At 38.3% G+C, this 15356-nt stretch overlaps 1 protein-coding gene across 2 annotated transcripts in view; it reads right to left on the bottom strand.

Moving 5' to 3' along the window:
* LOC145999142 (peptidyl-prolyl cis-trans isomerase D-like) overlaps window positions 1-15356 on the bottom strand; it is a 37132-nt gene that overhangs the window by 18692 nt on the left and 3084 nt on the right. For both annotated transcript variants that reach the window (XR_014443371.1, XM_083136080.1), the window contains exons 3-5: window positions 7629-7735; window positions 4601-4789; window positions 1522-1653 (exon numbers count right to left, since the gene is read on the bottom strand). Coding sequence is in view for 1 of the 2 variants with exons in the window: in XM_083136080.1 (XP_082992206.1) it covers window positions 1522-1653; window positions 4601-4789; window positions 7629-7735 (428 nt within the window). In the remaining variant the exon portion in view is untranslated. The remainder of the gene's footprint in view (window positions 1-1521; window positions 1654-4600; window positions 4790-7628; window positions 7736-15356) is intronic.

The following is a 15356-nucleotide window of genomic DNA, read 5'->3' as shown; positions in this document are numbered from 1 at the left end:
AATTGGATGATGCAATTTGAGATTGGAAAATTAAGAAAAAATTAGGGCCGAGCCAACATCAATTTGAATTTTAAAATTTCGGGTACATCAGCACTTAGGCTATTTTGTACCCGCCACATTATACAGGGTCCAGCCCCTTACCAGAACTAAAATAACTGTAATGCTGTGTATCTAAAAATCTTAAAACATTCTGACTTTGGTTAAAAGCTGAGGTTGTAAAGAGGCACTTAGTACAAACAAGGACAAAACACACACAGTCCAAAGAAGATTCTACCGGCCGTAGGTCCCGATGCCAGAGCCTTGTTAGTCTGCAAAATGCAGTCCAGGGTGTACTATGTGTAAGTAAGGTTGACAATTGGGTGTACTACGTGGAAGGATCATCCCTTACACCCCGCCAATATCAATGTATTGCGATCATTTGGTATTTAATCACCAATACTGGTTAATGTTTTTGTGGAGTCAGCATGCCCTGTGGAGACCACAAAAAAGGCAGGTGGCACTTCAATGGAAATTATGTCGAACGCATAATTTTCATTATGGATTACGTGATCAAATAATTATCTCATGTGACATTATATGTTTGCTTGAAATGGTATAGTTCCAATGAAAACATATATAAACAATAATAACCGTGACATGGCACGACAGCCCGTGAGCCAGGGCCTACTTACTAACACCCTGCCTCACTCCACCTGCCGAGGTGGGAGTTCATCCAACCAGTTATGGGGTGGCATGTGGTCAGCACAACGAACCCCCAGTAGTTGTTGTAGGTTTTCATAACTGGGTTACGCTACTCATTTTGTAGCTCCCCAATATCCTCATGACCGTGGGTGGCCACCAGTTCCATACAAAGTTGAAACCTCAGGAGAAAAGTTGTTACGCTTTCCCCAGGAGACTCGAACCTGCGTACGTCCCGTAGCCAGAGACCAAAGCATGATACAGACAGCACGGCCGCGGTGCGGGACTGAAATAAAAACATGTATGTCAAATTTTATAAACATTCTGAACTACTTTAAAGCAGCGGTAGCTCAGTCTTTAGGGCATCTGGCTACCATCGAAGAGGCAAGTGTTCAATCCCTGACAGGGGAGAACCAGGATTATTTCCACCCATTCAAGCAGCTCCGGCATCCACCCAGAATCATATAAAGTGGATACCTGAAGGAAACTCCTGGGGGATAAAGATGGTCAGGGGTATAGTGATCACATCACCCCCACCTTTTGCCATAATTAAGAAAGTGTGGGATCCTAACTCCACACCCCCTTTTTGCCTTCATAGCATAGTGCAAAGCACAGGGGAGCACTTTACTTTTACATTAAACTGGTTTAATTTCAAAGTAGTGGCATTGCTATCAGTGAGGACTGATATGAGTATTTGAATTGGTATTGTGACATAGTGGTATCAACTCAACCGTAGAATATATGTAAATTAAGATTTACACTTCTGATGTTAGCATTATGCTTTACAGCGAATGAGGATTCTATTTTTCAATGTTCAACAAATATAGTGTTAAAAATATTTACCTCATTAAGTTGCTTTGTTTGGAAGTCTGCATCTTCTGGCCATGGAGGATAAACATCTTCTGTTCCATCACTTTCACAAATGCCCCAATCCCCATCAGGCTGCAGCTGGCCACAGTCTTCAATGACACAGGGCTGCAATATAACTATCATATTACATCTATATTTGAAAACTAATAAAAACTATGTATAAAATAAGTAACTCAACTGTAAACTTAGTCATTAATTCTTATTTGACTTGAATTTTGTTTTAAGTACACTTTATGCACACACAGACTAAGTGTGACTGGACCTACAGTTTTAAGTAGGAACCGAAGCACTATGAACCTTCACCAGGGATTGAACCCAGCATGCCTTAAGTGAAGGTGACAATGTTACCATTGGGGAAGGCAGGTCAAGCTTCTGAAATAATGTTAATGTTTAAAATACTGTTCGTAATAAATCTTGTGCTCTTCACTTCACCAGCGCATTTGTAAAATGCATATGTACAACTATGATAAATAAATGGCAAATCATTTTATCTTCTAGTGTGCCCTTTTCTTCATACAGGGCCACCAGTCTATTGGACACATTAGTTGAAGGTTATCACATTTCACTTATACTAAAGATGATTGATAAAAATTAAATAAAACATGCTGAAATATCATACTGAAACGTACAAGCATGTGTGACTGAAATTTACCCAGGCAGTGTTTCTATAGCCCTGCTAAGCACAACTAACGAAGTCTCACAGTTCATTCAAGTTCCTGCCGTTGGAAGAGTACACTGGAAAGGATGGCCTCAGACTCTCATTGAAAATGATAAAAAAATATATTTCAAATTCGATTGGGTAATTTTTACCCATACATGCATCATTATGGGTTAAGTGAAAATCATCCAGTTTTGTCATATTTTCTACCACCAAAATTCCTTACCAGAAAAGGAATCTTCAACTTTGGTTCAGGTGCTACGAGAAGTGCCTATCACAGATAATGGTGGATATATCAAAGTTGAAGATATCAAAATCCTGAAGTTGCAGTTAATTGCCTTCCTCTTAGTTTTAGTAGTCACATATCATTATTCAAGAACTTTCACAAGGAGGTGACTCTTTCGTAATTTAGAAAAAATCAACATTATATTTTTATTTTTAAAATAACTTTATACATATTTATATAATCAACTTCGAAGCCCTGAACACAAGCAAAGAGGGACTGCTGGCAAAACTGAACCCAACAGACTGAGGTTGCCATCTGGGAAGGGGCTTTGCAAAAATTCACGGGATTCTTGCAGTCTACAAAACTAGATTACAGACTATTCATACTGAAGATAGTTTTCACAAAAAACCTAAGTGTCAGCTCAGCAGTCAGGAGTTTTAGTGGTCAACATCTCAAGCACCAACGTTCCCAGCCATCCAAAGAAACTAAAAATTACAATACAAAAAAAAAAAAACAAAAAAAAAACTACATGGTAAGCTTCACAAATTCAACAACTACAATACAGCTGCAATTTTAATCCCTGTTTATTCTAAAGCTCATATGCATACACAATAGTACCCACAATTTTCATCAAATGGGGGGGGGGGTCATTATGACTGGAAAGGGAGCTTATCTTATGTCTTCTTAATAGAGCAGCCAGTCCTGTCTTTAGCCATTTTCCCTGGACCTGATGTTATTTTTGTTTTAGAAATGCTGGACTAAAGATATAAATGGGGCAAAATGCACCAACCCTTCATTGGGCATGTCACATTTATTCTGTCAAAAAAGTACCAGGAATTGTTAAATAAAACGCACAATTTTCATTTATTCATCAATATTTATTTTGTCTCCTTCAAAGTAAGCCCCACTTGATACAACACACAAATGCATGCATTTTTTCCAGTCTTGGAAACACTTTTTATAGGCGCCTTCAGCTCCTCCCACGAATTTTGCTTTATGGCTTCAATCGAGTCAAAACGGGTACCCTGGAGAGGCAATTTTAGTTTTGGGAACATAAAGAAGTCACACAGGGCCAGATCTAGTGAATACGGTGGTTGATCGATGGCATTTACTGTGTTTTTGGCCTTAAATTCGGTCACAACTGTCGCTCTATGTGATGGCACATTATCGTCGTGTAAAATCCATGAATTGTTCTTTCACAAATCTGACCGTTTCTGACAGATTTTCTCATGCAAACGCTTCAATACGGCCAATTGTATTCTTTACTGTCCCTCTGGAACGAATTCATGATGCACCAAACCATGAATATCGAAGAAAACAATGAGCATCACCTTGATTTTTGACCATCTTTGACGTGTTTTTTTTGGTTTCGGCTAGTCTTTTGTCCTCCATTCTGATGACTGTTGACTTGTTTGCATGTCAAACTCGTAGACCCATGTCTTGTCACCAGTTATGATGCATTCCATGAATGTGGGATCAGTATTGGTGCGATCCAGCATGTCTAAAGAGACCTGCTCACGGTACTGTTTTTGAAGAAAATGCAGCTTTTTTGGAACAAGCCGTGCAGTGACGCGTCTCATGCCCAAAATATCCACCAAAATCGAACGAACAGACTCATGAGAGATGTTAAGGTCACTAGCTCTCTCTCTTAAGCTGGAATGGCGATTATCAAGCACAATTTCCTTCACTCTTTCGATGTTTTCATCACTTGAAGAGGTCGAAGGTCGTCCAGAACGAGGCATGTCTTTGAAGATTTCTCGGTCCTCCTTGAATGCTTTGTACCACTCGTAAGCCTGCGTTTTTGATAACACTGATTCACCATAAGTCTTTTCTAACATTTTTAGCAAGTCAGCACACGAAATTCCATTTGCAACACAAAATTTAAGGCAAACTCTTTGTTCAATAATTTCGTTCATTGTAAAAATCGGGATACACTACTGAAGTGGACTGATTCAACCAGCTGCTGTAAACAAACTGGTTGACAGATCGCACTCATGTTTGGCATAGTAATTAAGTACAGTGCTACCAACTTACAGAAAAAAAATATTTTTAAAAAATCATTGGCGAGGGCCTTTTAAATTACAAATTCCCGGCACTTTTTTGACAGAAGGTATGCCCTCTATGTGAATTCCCAAAATTTCAGTGAATATGTAAAACTTTTTACTTACCACAACTGGGCAGTCTTTCTCGGTCTTCACCTTCCCGACATCAATTACCACACCAAGGCCTTTTCTTACTTTACCAAAGACAACATGGCGACCATCCAGGTGTGGACAGGGCACTGTTGTGATAAAAAATTGAGAGTTGTTGGTATTGGGCCCTGAATTAGCCATACTCAGCAATCCACCAGTGTCATGCTGAAAATAGATTTTACTTTTTAAAAACAGTTCATCGTTGCACGACAATAATAATGATTGTAATAACACCATCAATTTGATCAGTTATTTTTGTCTTTCCTTGAAAGAAATGTTGATGACTTGCAAACAAATTACAAATTCTTAATGATCAAGCATAATAAATGTAAGAGGGCTATTTTTTTTTTCAACCTCCAATGGTGCCGCCAGAAGGCCCGTGAAGCGCTAGGAAGCGGGGTGTCCCGCAGTGTGATTGGCATCCCCCCTGCACCACCACTGCCAAGGCTAACGCTTCAGTTGAAGCTGAGCGACAGGCATGTAGAGATGTCTGCTACAATCGACTCTCCCGCCAAGTGTGAGGTGCGTAGTGTGATACAATTTCTACAGACATAGGGGCACAATGCATCGAAAATTCACCATCGAATGAGCTGTGTGCTGGAGTGGCATGCTGTCTTCGGGCATTGTCTTGCTTCATGACAATGCCCAACCGCATGTTGCTGCATCAACCCAAGACCCTCTTCAACAAATCCACTGTGAAGTGTTTGATCATCCTCCCTATATCCCAGACCTGGTACTGTGACTTCCCATCTTTTCCAGGCGATGAAGAAGTGATTGGGAGGATGGTGCTTCCACACCAATGCAGAGCTTCGGAATACCTGGCTCAACAGACACGTGGCACTTTTCTTTGCAGAGGGTATTTATTGGAAAGCTGGTGCATTGGTACGATAAATGTCTGATCTTCTTGGTGATTATGTTGAAAAGTAGACTATACGTGTACGTAACTTTTGTAAATAAACCCATTTTGCTATTCACTGTGGATATGATTTCATGCCCTATTGGAGGTTGAAAAAAATATCCCTCATAAGAACATACAGATGTGCCAGTTGTGGCTCAGACCATATCTTAGTTAAAGCCACTCTAAGATGCCATATAGTGAAAGCTAGAGCAGATGGTGTTTCTAAATCTCAAAAACTCAGCATTGATAAACTTCAAGATGAAGAGACAAGTAAACAATTCAGATCATCATTATCAGCCAAACTACAGATCGAAGATCACCCTACAGAAGACATAGAGGATAAATGGGAGTCAATGAAGAATAAGGTCAAGACAGTAGCTAAGTTCTTGGAACAGGCATTAGGAAGAAGAAAAAAAAATGGTTTGATGAAGATTGCAAGGAAATCGTTGAATTGAGAAATAAAGCATACCATGCATGTTTGAGTCGACAAACAAGAATGAAAAAGCATGAACTAGATAGATGGAATAAAGAGGTACATACAATATGCCTGAAAAAGAAAAGGAAGTATATAACAGAAAATAATTAATATTGGAGAACAATTTAAGTCCAACAATATATATATGGCATATAAAGAAGTAAGATCAATCAAAGAAGGATTTAAAACCAGAACAAACTGTTGTAAAGATAAGGATGGGCTACTTCTGGGAGATAAGGAAACAATCAAACGTAGATGGAAAGAGTATTTCTCTAGACTACTAAATCCAACACAGTCAGTGAATGCCCACAAAGAAACTAGCAGGAAAAATGAAGACAGCAGAGCTATGGAAAAATGGAGGGATCAAACTCAGAGAGACACTGTTTCAATTGATAACAGAAGTACAGAATTGATAAGAAATGCCTAAGGACTGGCAGAGAAACATAATTTGTCCAATATACAAAAAATGGGGACAAATTGGAATGTAACAACTATAGGGGTATTTCACTCTTATGCACACCATATAAAATATTCACATCAATAATAAGGAGATTGGAACCATATGCAGAAATAATCATAGGAGAATACCAGATATACCAGAATAACAAATATCGGAGAAGTCTTGGGAAGGAAACATAGATGTCTTCCAAATCTTCGTTGACTTCCAGCAAGTTTATTACTCCATAGATAGAGATATGATAGGCCATATCATGAGAGAATTCCTAATACCAGAGAAGTTAGTCAGATTGGTAGAACTGACAATGAAGAGTACCTTTGCCACTGTATGCATCCAAGCAGAATTGGGAGGCTTCCTTGAAGTAAAGGAAGGGCTGAAGCAAGGAGATGGACTGGCCCCACTCATTTTCAACTTGGTGTTGGAATACGTTATCAGCCAGCTACAAATTGATACCATAGGCACTCTACAATACAAATCTACACAAAGAGTTGGATATGCAGACAATATTAAAATCATGGGTAGATCACTAAGAAGAGTAAAGGAAGTCTTTAAGGACCTGAATGAGGAAGGCAAGAAAGTTGGACTAAAAATAAACGAGAATAAGACAAAGATATTAATCCAGTCAAGGAAAAGAAAAAAACTGTGAACAGAACATGGTAATAGGAAACTGTTATACAAAACACTCATTCGTAGTATTGTAGTATATGGATGCGAAGCATGGACTCTTACAGAACAAGCTGCTAACAAACTCGACTCATTTGAGCGTAAAACCCTCCGAAGGATCTTTGGCCCTATTCACTAACAAGGAGTGTGGAGAATTATATATAATGACAAAAATTTACAAACTTTGTAAGGAAGTACCTCTCTCCATATGCATAAGAATAAAAAGACTAAACAGGGCTAGCCATGTAGCTAGGATGAGCACTGGATCCCGAAGAAGATGCTGGGAGGAAACATGGGAGGAAGAAGACCTGCAGGAAGACCAAGGATCAGATGGGAGGGTAGTATCCAGAAAGATGCAGACTCCATGCAGAAACTGGAGAAGAGTAGCCCAAGACGGGACATTCTGGAGAAGAAAGTTGGGAAGGCCATGGTCCGAAAACAAGCCGAGGCACCATAGGTAACAGAGAACTTTTGAAGATTGTATCAAGTGTCAAATACTATTAACACCCACCTGAAGTTTGAAACTTTCATCTTCAAATGTTGTGCCGTAAATGCTTTCACCTCCTGTGCCATCAAAATTAATTACATCTCCTCCTTGGATCATGAATTGTGGAATTGCTGTAATAACATATAACTAGTTATTTGAGGAAAAACAAGGAATAATAAAGCCAAGAAGTAATTACACTTATTGGGTAATTCAGCTCAAGAAAGTAGAAAAGCACAAAAGAATATTTATACAATGAAAAGAATTGAAGGCTATTAGATTCCTACTTTTCACACAATTTTCACCAGTGATATTTTAACCCTGCATTAGGTATACAATTTTTCTGTGACATACTTAAGGGTCATTCCACGTGAAAGCACCTGGAGCAGGTTGCTTCAGTCACAGATTGAATAAGTTGGAAATGCATTACTATGTTGTTTATCCACTTTAATTTCACAGAAATTGTACTAAGATCACAGTTTTTGTCCAGAATGCATATGGGTCAGTCCATACCGAATGGTTCAGCACTGGTTGTTTGGCCATTTTTAAAATTTTCAATATTTTTGTTGTTCTAACCCAGTGGCGGCTCGTGGTGATCCAAAGTGGAGGGGCGATAGCTCACAAATTCGCTCTATTGATTTGCTTTATTTTACTTCGCCTTTTGTGCCACTTTTGGCTAATTTGCGAAGATGGGGATGAGTGATATGATGAAATTGATGAATGGACACTCACAAAATCTATGCCCAGGCCGGGATCCCTAGCGTCGTAGCACGATGTGCTAACCACTCCACCACGGGGGCCGGCACAAATTTGCTCTACTAGTAATGCGAGTTTAAATGATGAATTTCGTATAACAGCCAACGTGCTAAGAAATTTATACGTTTGTGTTTACCGAATATCATGTTTTACACGTTTTAAATTAATAATTATTTAACAGTAATGCGAAGAAGATGGAAGAAGAAATAGAATTCTAAGAGATTTAGTCGTTTAACAGAAGAAGGGATATTAATTTTTACACAACTTGATAAGCACAATGACGAATATTTACGTACATTGATCGTGAAAATTCCTAGTAAAAAGTTACACAGAAAATGTCTCCTGTCCAACATGACTAATTGATATGTGAAATAGGGCACCAAAATAAATATCTCACTGGAAAGGTGATATCTGCTTTACCAGAAGCTCTAAAGTAAAAACTTCAAACTTACCAGAAATCTTCAGACATGCTTGTAACTGAAATTCATCCTTCTGTCCTTCAACGCGAAATTTGCAAGTGAACTCACGACCTCCCTTCTTTGACACTTGTTCTAGATTCAAATTCGGACTAGATTTTTTGTTTATTTTTTCATCCAGAGTTCTGACTTCTGGTAGGAAAACTTCGCACCAACAATTTCTCCACACTGTTCATCGCGACAAATGCACAACTACCGAAAAAGCTTCACTTCACTTTTCCATGAAAAAGGAAGAGTCCTTTTAATGCTTCGGGGTTGCCAGATAATTTTGCCAAATTTTAAGAAATTTGTAGTTTACAGGTTCCTGTAGCGACTCTTGGTGAGTTTAAATGACGAGTTTTAATTTATTTAACATCCGCCTTGAAAAGAAATTGGAGAACTTTGTCACATTATCAGGAATTTTTTCAAATGTGCTAATCAAAACATGTATTTAAAAAAATCTACATGATGTACTCCACATCATTGTAATCCAAATGTACTTTTCACTAAATTCAGAAAAAATACAACGCATATAGCTACACGATAATTTTGCGTGTAACAAGAATCTATAGCCGACTTCCGTGGCTAGCATACGGGATTACAAAGCCAGGGCTCCTGGGTTCGAATCCCGGCATGGGTATGTGTGTTCTTTGTGAGTGCCCCTCCATCAATTTCATTATACCATCATCACTCATCCTCATCGTCGTGATTACCGAAAAGTAGCAAAAAGCGACGATAAATAACAAAAATCTGTACTTTTTCAGTTAGCGACATTTTCTTTCCTCGTTGGAAATTGCGTTATTTATTGCTCTACTCTTGTCATAAATGAATAAGATTATGGAATACAGAATATTTTTTTTCAACGGTTGGTAATTTTCTTTCTTACGTTAACTTCATTGCTTCTGGCAACTCTTCATTGTTTACCGTTCTCCGAAGAGAGAGCCAGTTTTGCCTAGGGGGTAGGTTTCGGACGACAAACCCTCCGTCCTCCCAGCCACAGATCCCACGCGTGTTATTCCCTCAGTTCCTCGCCTTTTACCCCTCGCGACCGCGCCTGAGAATGCTCTACGTCTCGTAAAGTGGGAGGACGGCACCCCGCCAGATTTCTCTCGAAGTTCCGTATTCGCCCGCACGGTGGCGTGCAAACTTCGCAATTGTCGCGGAAGAATGAATACAGAACCGACTAACCAACGATCTATAAGCAATGGAATATTTGCAATTCAGACAATGTAAAAGCTAACATATAAATGTTAATGTAATGTTTGTTGACTTGCGGTTGCACACGGCAGTGCGGCGTCCGTATCGTCCTTATGACCGGCCGCCCCTGTTCTAACCCCTATGGGTAGTCCAAAGCAGGCATTATTTTTTTCTAAAACCATAATCACAATATTCCACATAGTTTCCAAGATATGACATGTTTTGTGTCATATGGTATGTTGATTCGTCCACCCAATTTCTGAAAATCATCAAGTTTTCAAAAAATTGTAACTTTCAAAATATTTGTTGGACAAATCTAATATTATATATTTATCATATTGGACCAAGTACATATTAGTAAACAAAAATTGGAAGCAAATCCGTGACTATGAAGCAACCTACTCTGGATGATTTCACGTCGAATGACCCTTAGACACATTGTCACCCAACCCTTTAACTGTCTTTAAAATATGAAATACATTGTGAAGCATACTGCACTTTTGTGTAAGTGAACACACTTTCTTTATCTTTGTTCTGAGCTCAGCCTCATTGTTCTGCTGCACTTCTAAGCAATGAAATATAAAGTTAACATCAGTTGCATGCTTGGGTGGCGGTTGTCAACCATACACCTAAATACAACTATAGCAGTGTCATGTTCAACTTCTGACCAGTGGTCACTTTCACGTTGAATTTTGTCACTTACACACACATTCTTGTCTCCTTCATTAACCAGCATCTGCACAACATCTGATTCTGCTGTACACTGTGTTTTGTCATTTTTCTTGTTACATATTTAGGGATGATATATACTCTTTGCTTGCTTCGACTAGATTCGACTGCAGGTGGCGTATATATTCACCCAGACGTTAAGAACATAACAATCACATTAGGTGAGATTATGCTAGCTGTAGTAAAAAAAAAAAAAAACAGTAGCAGAAGATTAAGACAAAAAGAAGAAGAAACCGAATATAAGTTAGACATAAGTTGTCTGCTCTCGTGTGGTGTAGAGTTCATGCATAAGAGAAAACTGAAATGTGGCTCAAAAATTATGTTTGTGTGATGCAGACATTGAGATGCACTCGTTTCAAAAACTTCCACACCAGAAACATTTATTCTGCATGAGCCTGAAGTACATACATGCCGACATGCTATGTATTATGGCATTTTTTCGTAGTATAACTGTATTTGCATATTGTATTATTTAAATCTGTTATGATACATGAAAGCAAGTCTATAAAAAAAACTGCATAAAAGAAGAACGAAGGCAAATACTGCTTTTATTTCACTTAATTTTGTTCAACAGAATTCTGCTAAAAATCCTAGTAAAGAACATTCCACACTTAAGGGATTGTATCACATCGTTAGAAGTGCAGCAGAACTACGCAGCTGAGCTTAGAACAAAGACAAAGAAATAACATTCAGCTACACAACAGCATGCATGCGCAGTACAGTCCAGTGTTGCATTTTTGCAAATGAATATCGATGGGAACCAAGTCATACATGTACCTAACGGGGGGTTTATCAATTTTGGAAATTAACATGTTGGATAGAATAACGTAAATGGATGTGTGAAAGCCAATACTGGCAATGTTACCAATCCCTGAAGATACCAACATGTTAATATTTTATCTATATAACATTACTCATAGTAATTTGTATCAACTTACGTTTAGTTCATCTAAAAAAATATTCATTATTGTGTGTTATTTTCTTCCTCTTGGTTTATTCGTAACAATAAGAAATAAGGATCTAATGAAATATATGAATGACACAAACACAAGATACACCCATGCCACACCTATGGTATGGAGCTTTACACTGGCCACTTTTGTTGTGGAGGCCATTTTACTGCCATGCATGTAAAATATTCTTAGATTCATTCAGTGGCGACTATAAGGGGAGAGCCGCCGTGTCATGGCACTACCCTCATAAGAAATGCATGCCTCGCCAATTCTTCAATTAATACACTTAGTGTTTACAGACAATGAGATTCGAATCTTGCAGTCAGCCAACCTCATCGCGAGCTGTTTTGCACCTTCGCAAGGCAACGGTCCGAGAGTTGGCCAAACCTAGTTGACACATGTACAGAGGATTGAACAAGTCTCAGCGGGGAACATGTTGTAGTGGTAGGTAGAAACCAACCGAGCCCATTTTCGCTTGGCACATAAAGAAACTTTTGCAGTGTTGATATATTGCCACCTTTAGAGATAAGTCACTAAATATGACTGATTTGTAAGACCCATTGGGGAAGTAATTTGTGAGAAAGATATTATCTACTTTTCTGCCTACTTTTGGAAAAACAAACATAATATCTTTCCGAAGTTATAAGTTATAAGGGCCATCCAGAGTTTTTGTTTTGTTTTTGTTCCTTAAGAAAATATATATCCCTTCCTCTCACCTATTCTCCCCTATGCACATATGTTGCAACTTGACGACGAAAATATATATTGCAAAAGAAATTGTGGAAATGTCAAAGGAAACTTGCATCACCATAGAATTTTTTTACTTTTATATTTTTTAAAAAATACACAGAAAATATATAATTATACATGTATGAATTTTGCTTGCAGATAGAATTCAATTTGTTGCATTTCAATTTTTAGATCCACATTTGATCCACACTAGTTTTAGAACTAATCATATTTTAGTTGTTCATAACACTGGTTGTTGATGTGCCTTGTTGGTGTGAAGGAATTAGAAACAAAGCAAAGCGACAATTCAGTGTTCAACTTGGCGTCTGTAATTGTGCTTTTAGGGAAGTCTCCTGTAGCATATAAAAGATAGGATAGTGAGTGAAGATGAATTGGATTAGCACGTTATTACTTATTTCCTACATAGTTTTCCAAGTTGTGAAACGATGATAAATTAAAAGTTAAACATCTTGACCAGTGGTGCAACCACAAGGAGGGGGTGGGCATTGTGCTGTTGTTTTCTCAATTTTTTGATTACATTGGCACAACCCATCATAGCAACCGCCGCCTACCACTGGATTCATTATGTCCGAGTAGAAAAATGTAATTTTGCAGCAAAACATATTTGGTTTATAATTTCTAATACAGAATGAAAATTTCTATTTTTTAACATAAATCACAGGAAACCAGAGTTATGAATACGAGGGCCACTATTTATATTTTGAGCCTTGGCAACACTGATTGAAGTTAGGCGCGATTTGACGTTTGCACGGAATCGTCTGGCATTATTGACCATAACGTACTTCAAATGTTTTGTCAATAGCTTCATTTGTGTTGTTTATGTTGCCTTGGAGATTGCGCGACAACAATAAAATGGAATTAACTCGTGAACATTTTCGTGCGATGATTTTTTACGTTTTCGACGTGGATTATCAAGACAAGAGTGCATCGATCAACTTACTTCCACATTTGGCGATGAAGCTCCATCCTTTGCCACTGTGAAATGCTGGTATAACGAATTTAATCGTGGCTGCCATTCGCTCACCGACGAGATTTGCAAAGGTCGTCCAAAATCAGTTGTTGTTCAAGAAAACATTGATGCTGTGCAAAACCTAATACTGCAAGATCGTCATGTGACATACTGTAAGATTGAGGCAACCATAGGCATTAGTTCCACCAGCATATATAAAATATTACATGATCATTTAGCTGTGAGAAAGGTATGTTCTCGTTGGATCCCACACAATTTGACAAAAACTCAAAAAGACGCTTGTGTCAATTGGTGCAAACAAATGCTCAATAAATACAATTGTGGTGCTTCAAAAGACGTATATAAGATTGTAACAGGTGACGAATCATGGATATATGCATATGAGCCAGAACGTAAACAGCAGTCGACTGTATGGGTGTTTCAAGATGAACCCAATACAACAAAAGTTGTTCGCGCTCAAAGCACATCGAAACAAATGGTCGCCTGTTTTTTTTCGGGAAAACTGGTCATGTGGCAACTGTGCCTTTAGAGGAACGTAGAAAGGTCAACTCTGAATGGTACACAACGATTTGTTTGCCAGAGGTCTTCAGTCAAATACGGAAAACAAACAAACGCCGTCGGATCATTCTTCATCAAGACAATGCCAGCTGTCACACATCTCGTCTAACAACCGACTTTATGAACAGTCAAAAAATCGAATTGATGGGTCATCTGCCGTACAGTCCTGATTTGGCACCCAATGACTTCTTCTTGTTCCCGAATGTCAAGAATAAATTGCGTGGACAACGATTTTCGTCGGCGGAAGACGTCGTTGATGCGTTCAAACACCATATTATGGAGGTGTCTCAAGAAGATTGGAAAAACTGCTTTGACAAATGGTTCGAACGAATGCAAAAGTGTATTGACCATAAAGGAGAATACTTCGAAAAATAATAAAGCAGTTTTCAATGCCAAATTCCTGTTTTTTCATTGTTAGGCTCAAAATATAAATAGTGACCCTCGTAGTGTATGTTACAAACATCACATGCTACCCAGATTCTCACACGACATCAGCTAACACAGGTACTTAACTGAGCATGTATTTGTTCTTTTAAAAGCAGCAAAGGAGACAGATTTGGAACGTAGAACACAGAAAATTAAATACATGATTTAGGTCGAAAGTGAAAAGCAAGTGTCAGAGAATAATCAAATGGTGTTTCTAAATACCACGGAAGGTATTTTTTTAACCTCTACGGCTATGAAACTTAAGTTTTTTTGATATTGAAGTTCCTTACGTATGTAGAGTCTAAATGGCTTTATCAGGGTTATCTACACATTTTCTTTCTCTTGTTATGATAGACTTGTGCAATTGGATAATTTGCAATATGTTATTTGTATGACATATTGGTGGGTTGGAGATTTCAGACATTGGAAATGTTTTGTGTGACAATGTTATCTTGAGGAACATAGTTCACATTTCTCTTCGTAACTGCAGCCCAGAATAGGGGAGGGTTGTATTTTCTGAACGACTTGTGGGATGGGATAATTTTGCAACTTCTTATTTGTATGACGGTACGGAAAGGGGAGGGTAGTATTCTGTGGAAAAGGACAAGAAAGACTTTTGACATATGACTTACTTCTCTCTTGACCTGCAATTCAGCCTGCACTTGGGATAAAGAGGTAAGTTACCTTTTGAGGTTTAATTTCAGCCTTATTTCAGTAACAGTATGGTATAGTGAAAACACATTTCACTTGTATATTTACTAATTATTTACATTTGTACTTACCTGTTATGCATAGCGGAACATTTTTGAACGTGGGATTTTGCTTTTCTATCTGAAAAAAGGGTAATTTTTCACATTACAAGTATTTACTGTTCGTTGTTAATTTGCTTTCGTTACACACAATATGGCGGGCAACTCACGTTGTCTATAGTCAGCTGATATGCAGTGTTTCCAAATTTATT

The sequence above is a fragment of the Lepisma saccharinum genome, chromosome 1 (assembly GCF_977018435.1).
Source record: "Lepisma saccharinum chromosome 1, izLepSacc3.1, whole genome shotgun sequence".
NCBI lineage: Eukaryota > Metazoa > Arthropoda > Insecta > Zygentoma > Lepismatidae > Lepisma > Lepisma saccharinum.
This window is presented reverse-complemented; position numbering and strand designations above follow the sequence as displayed.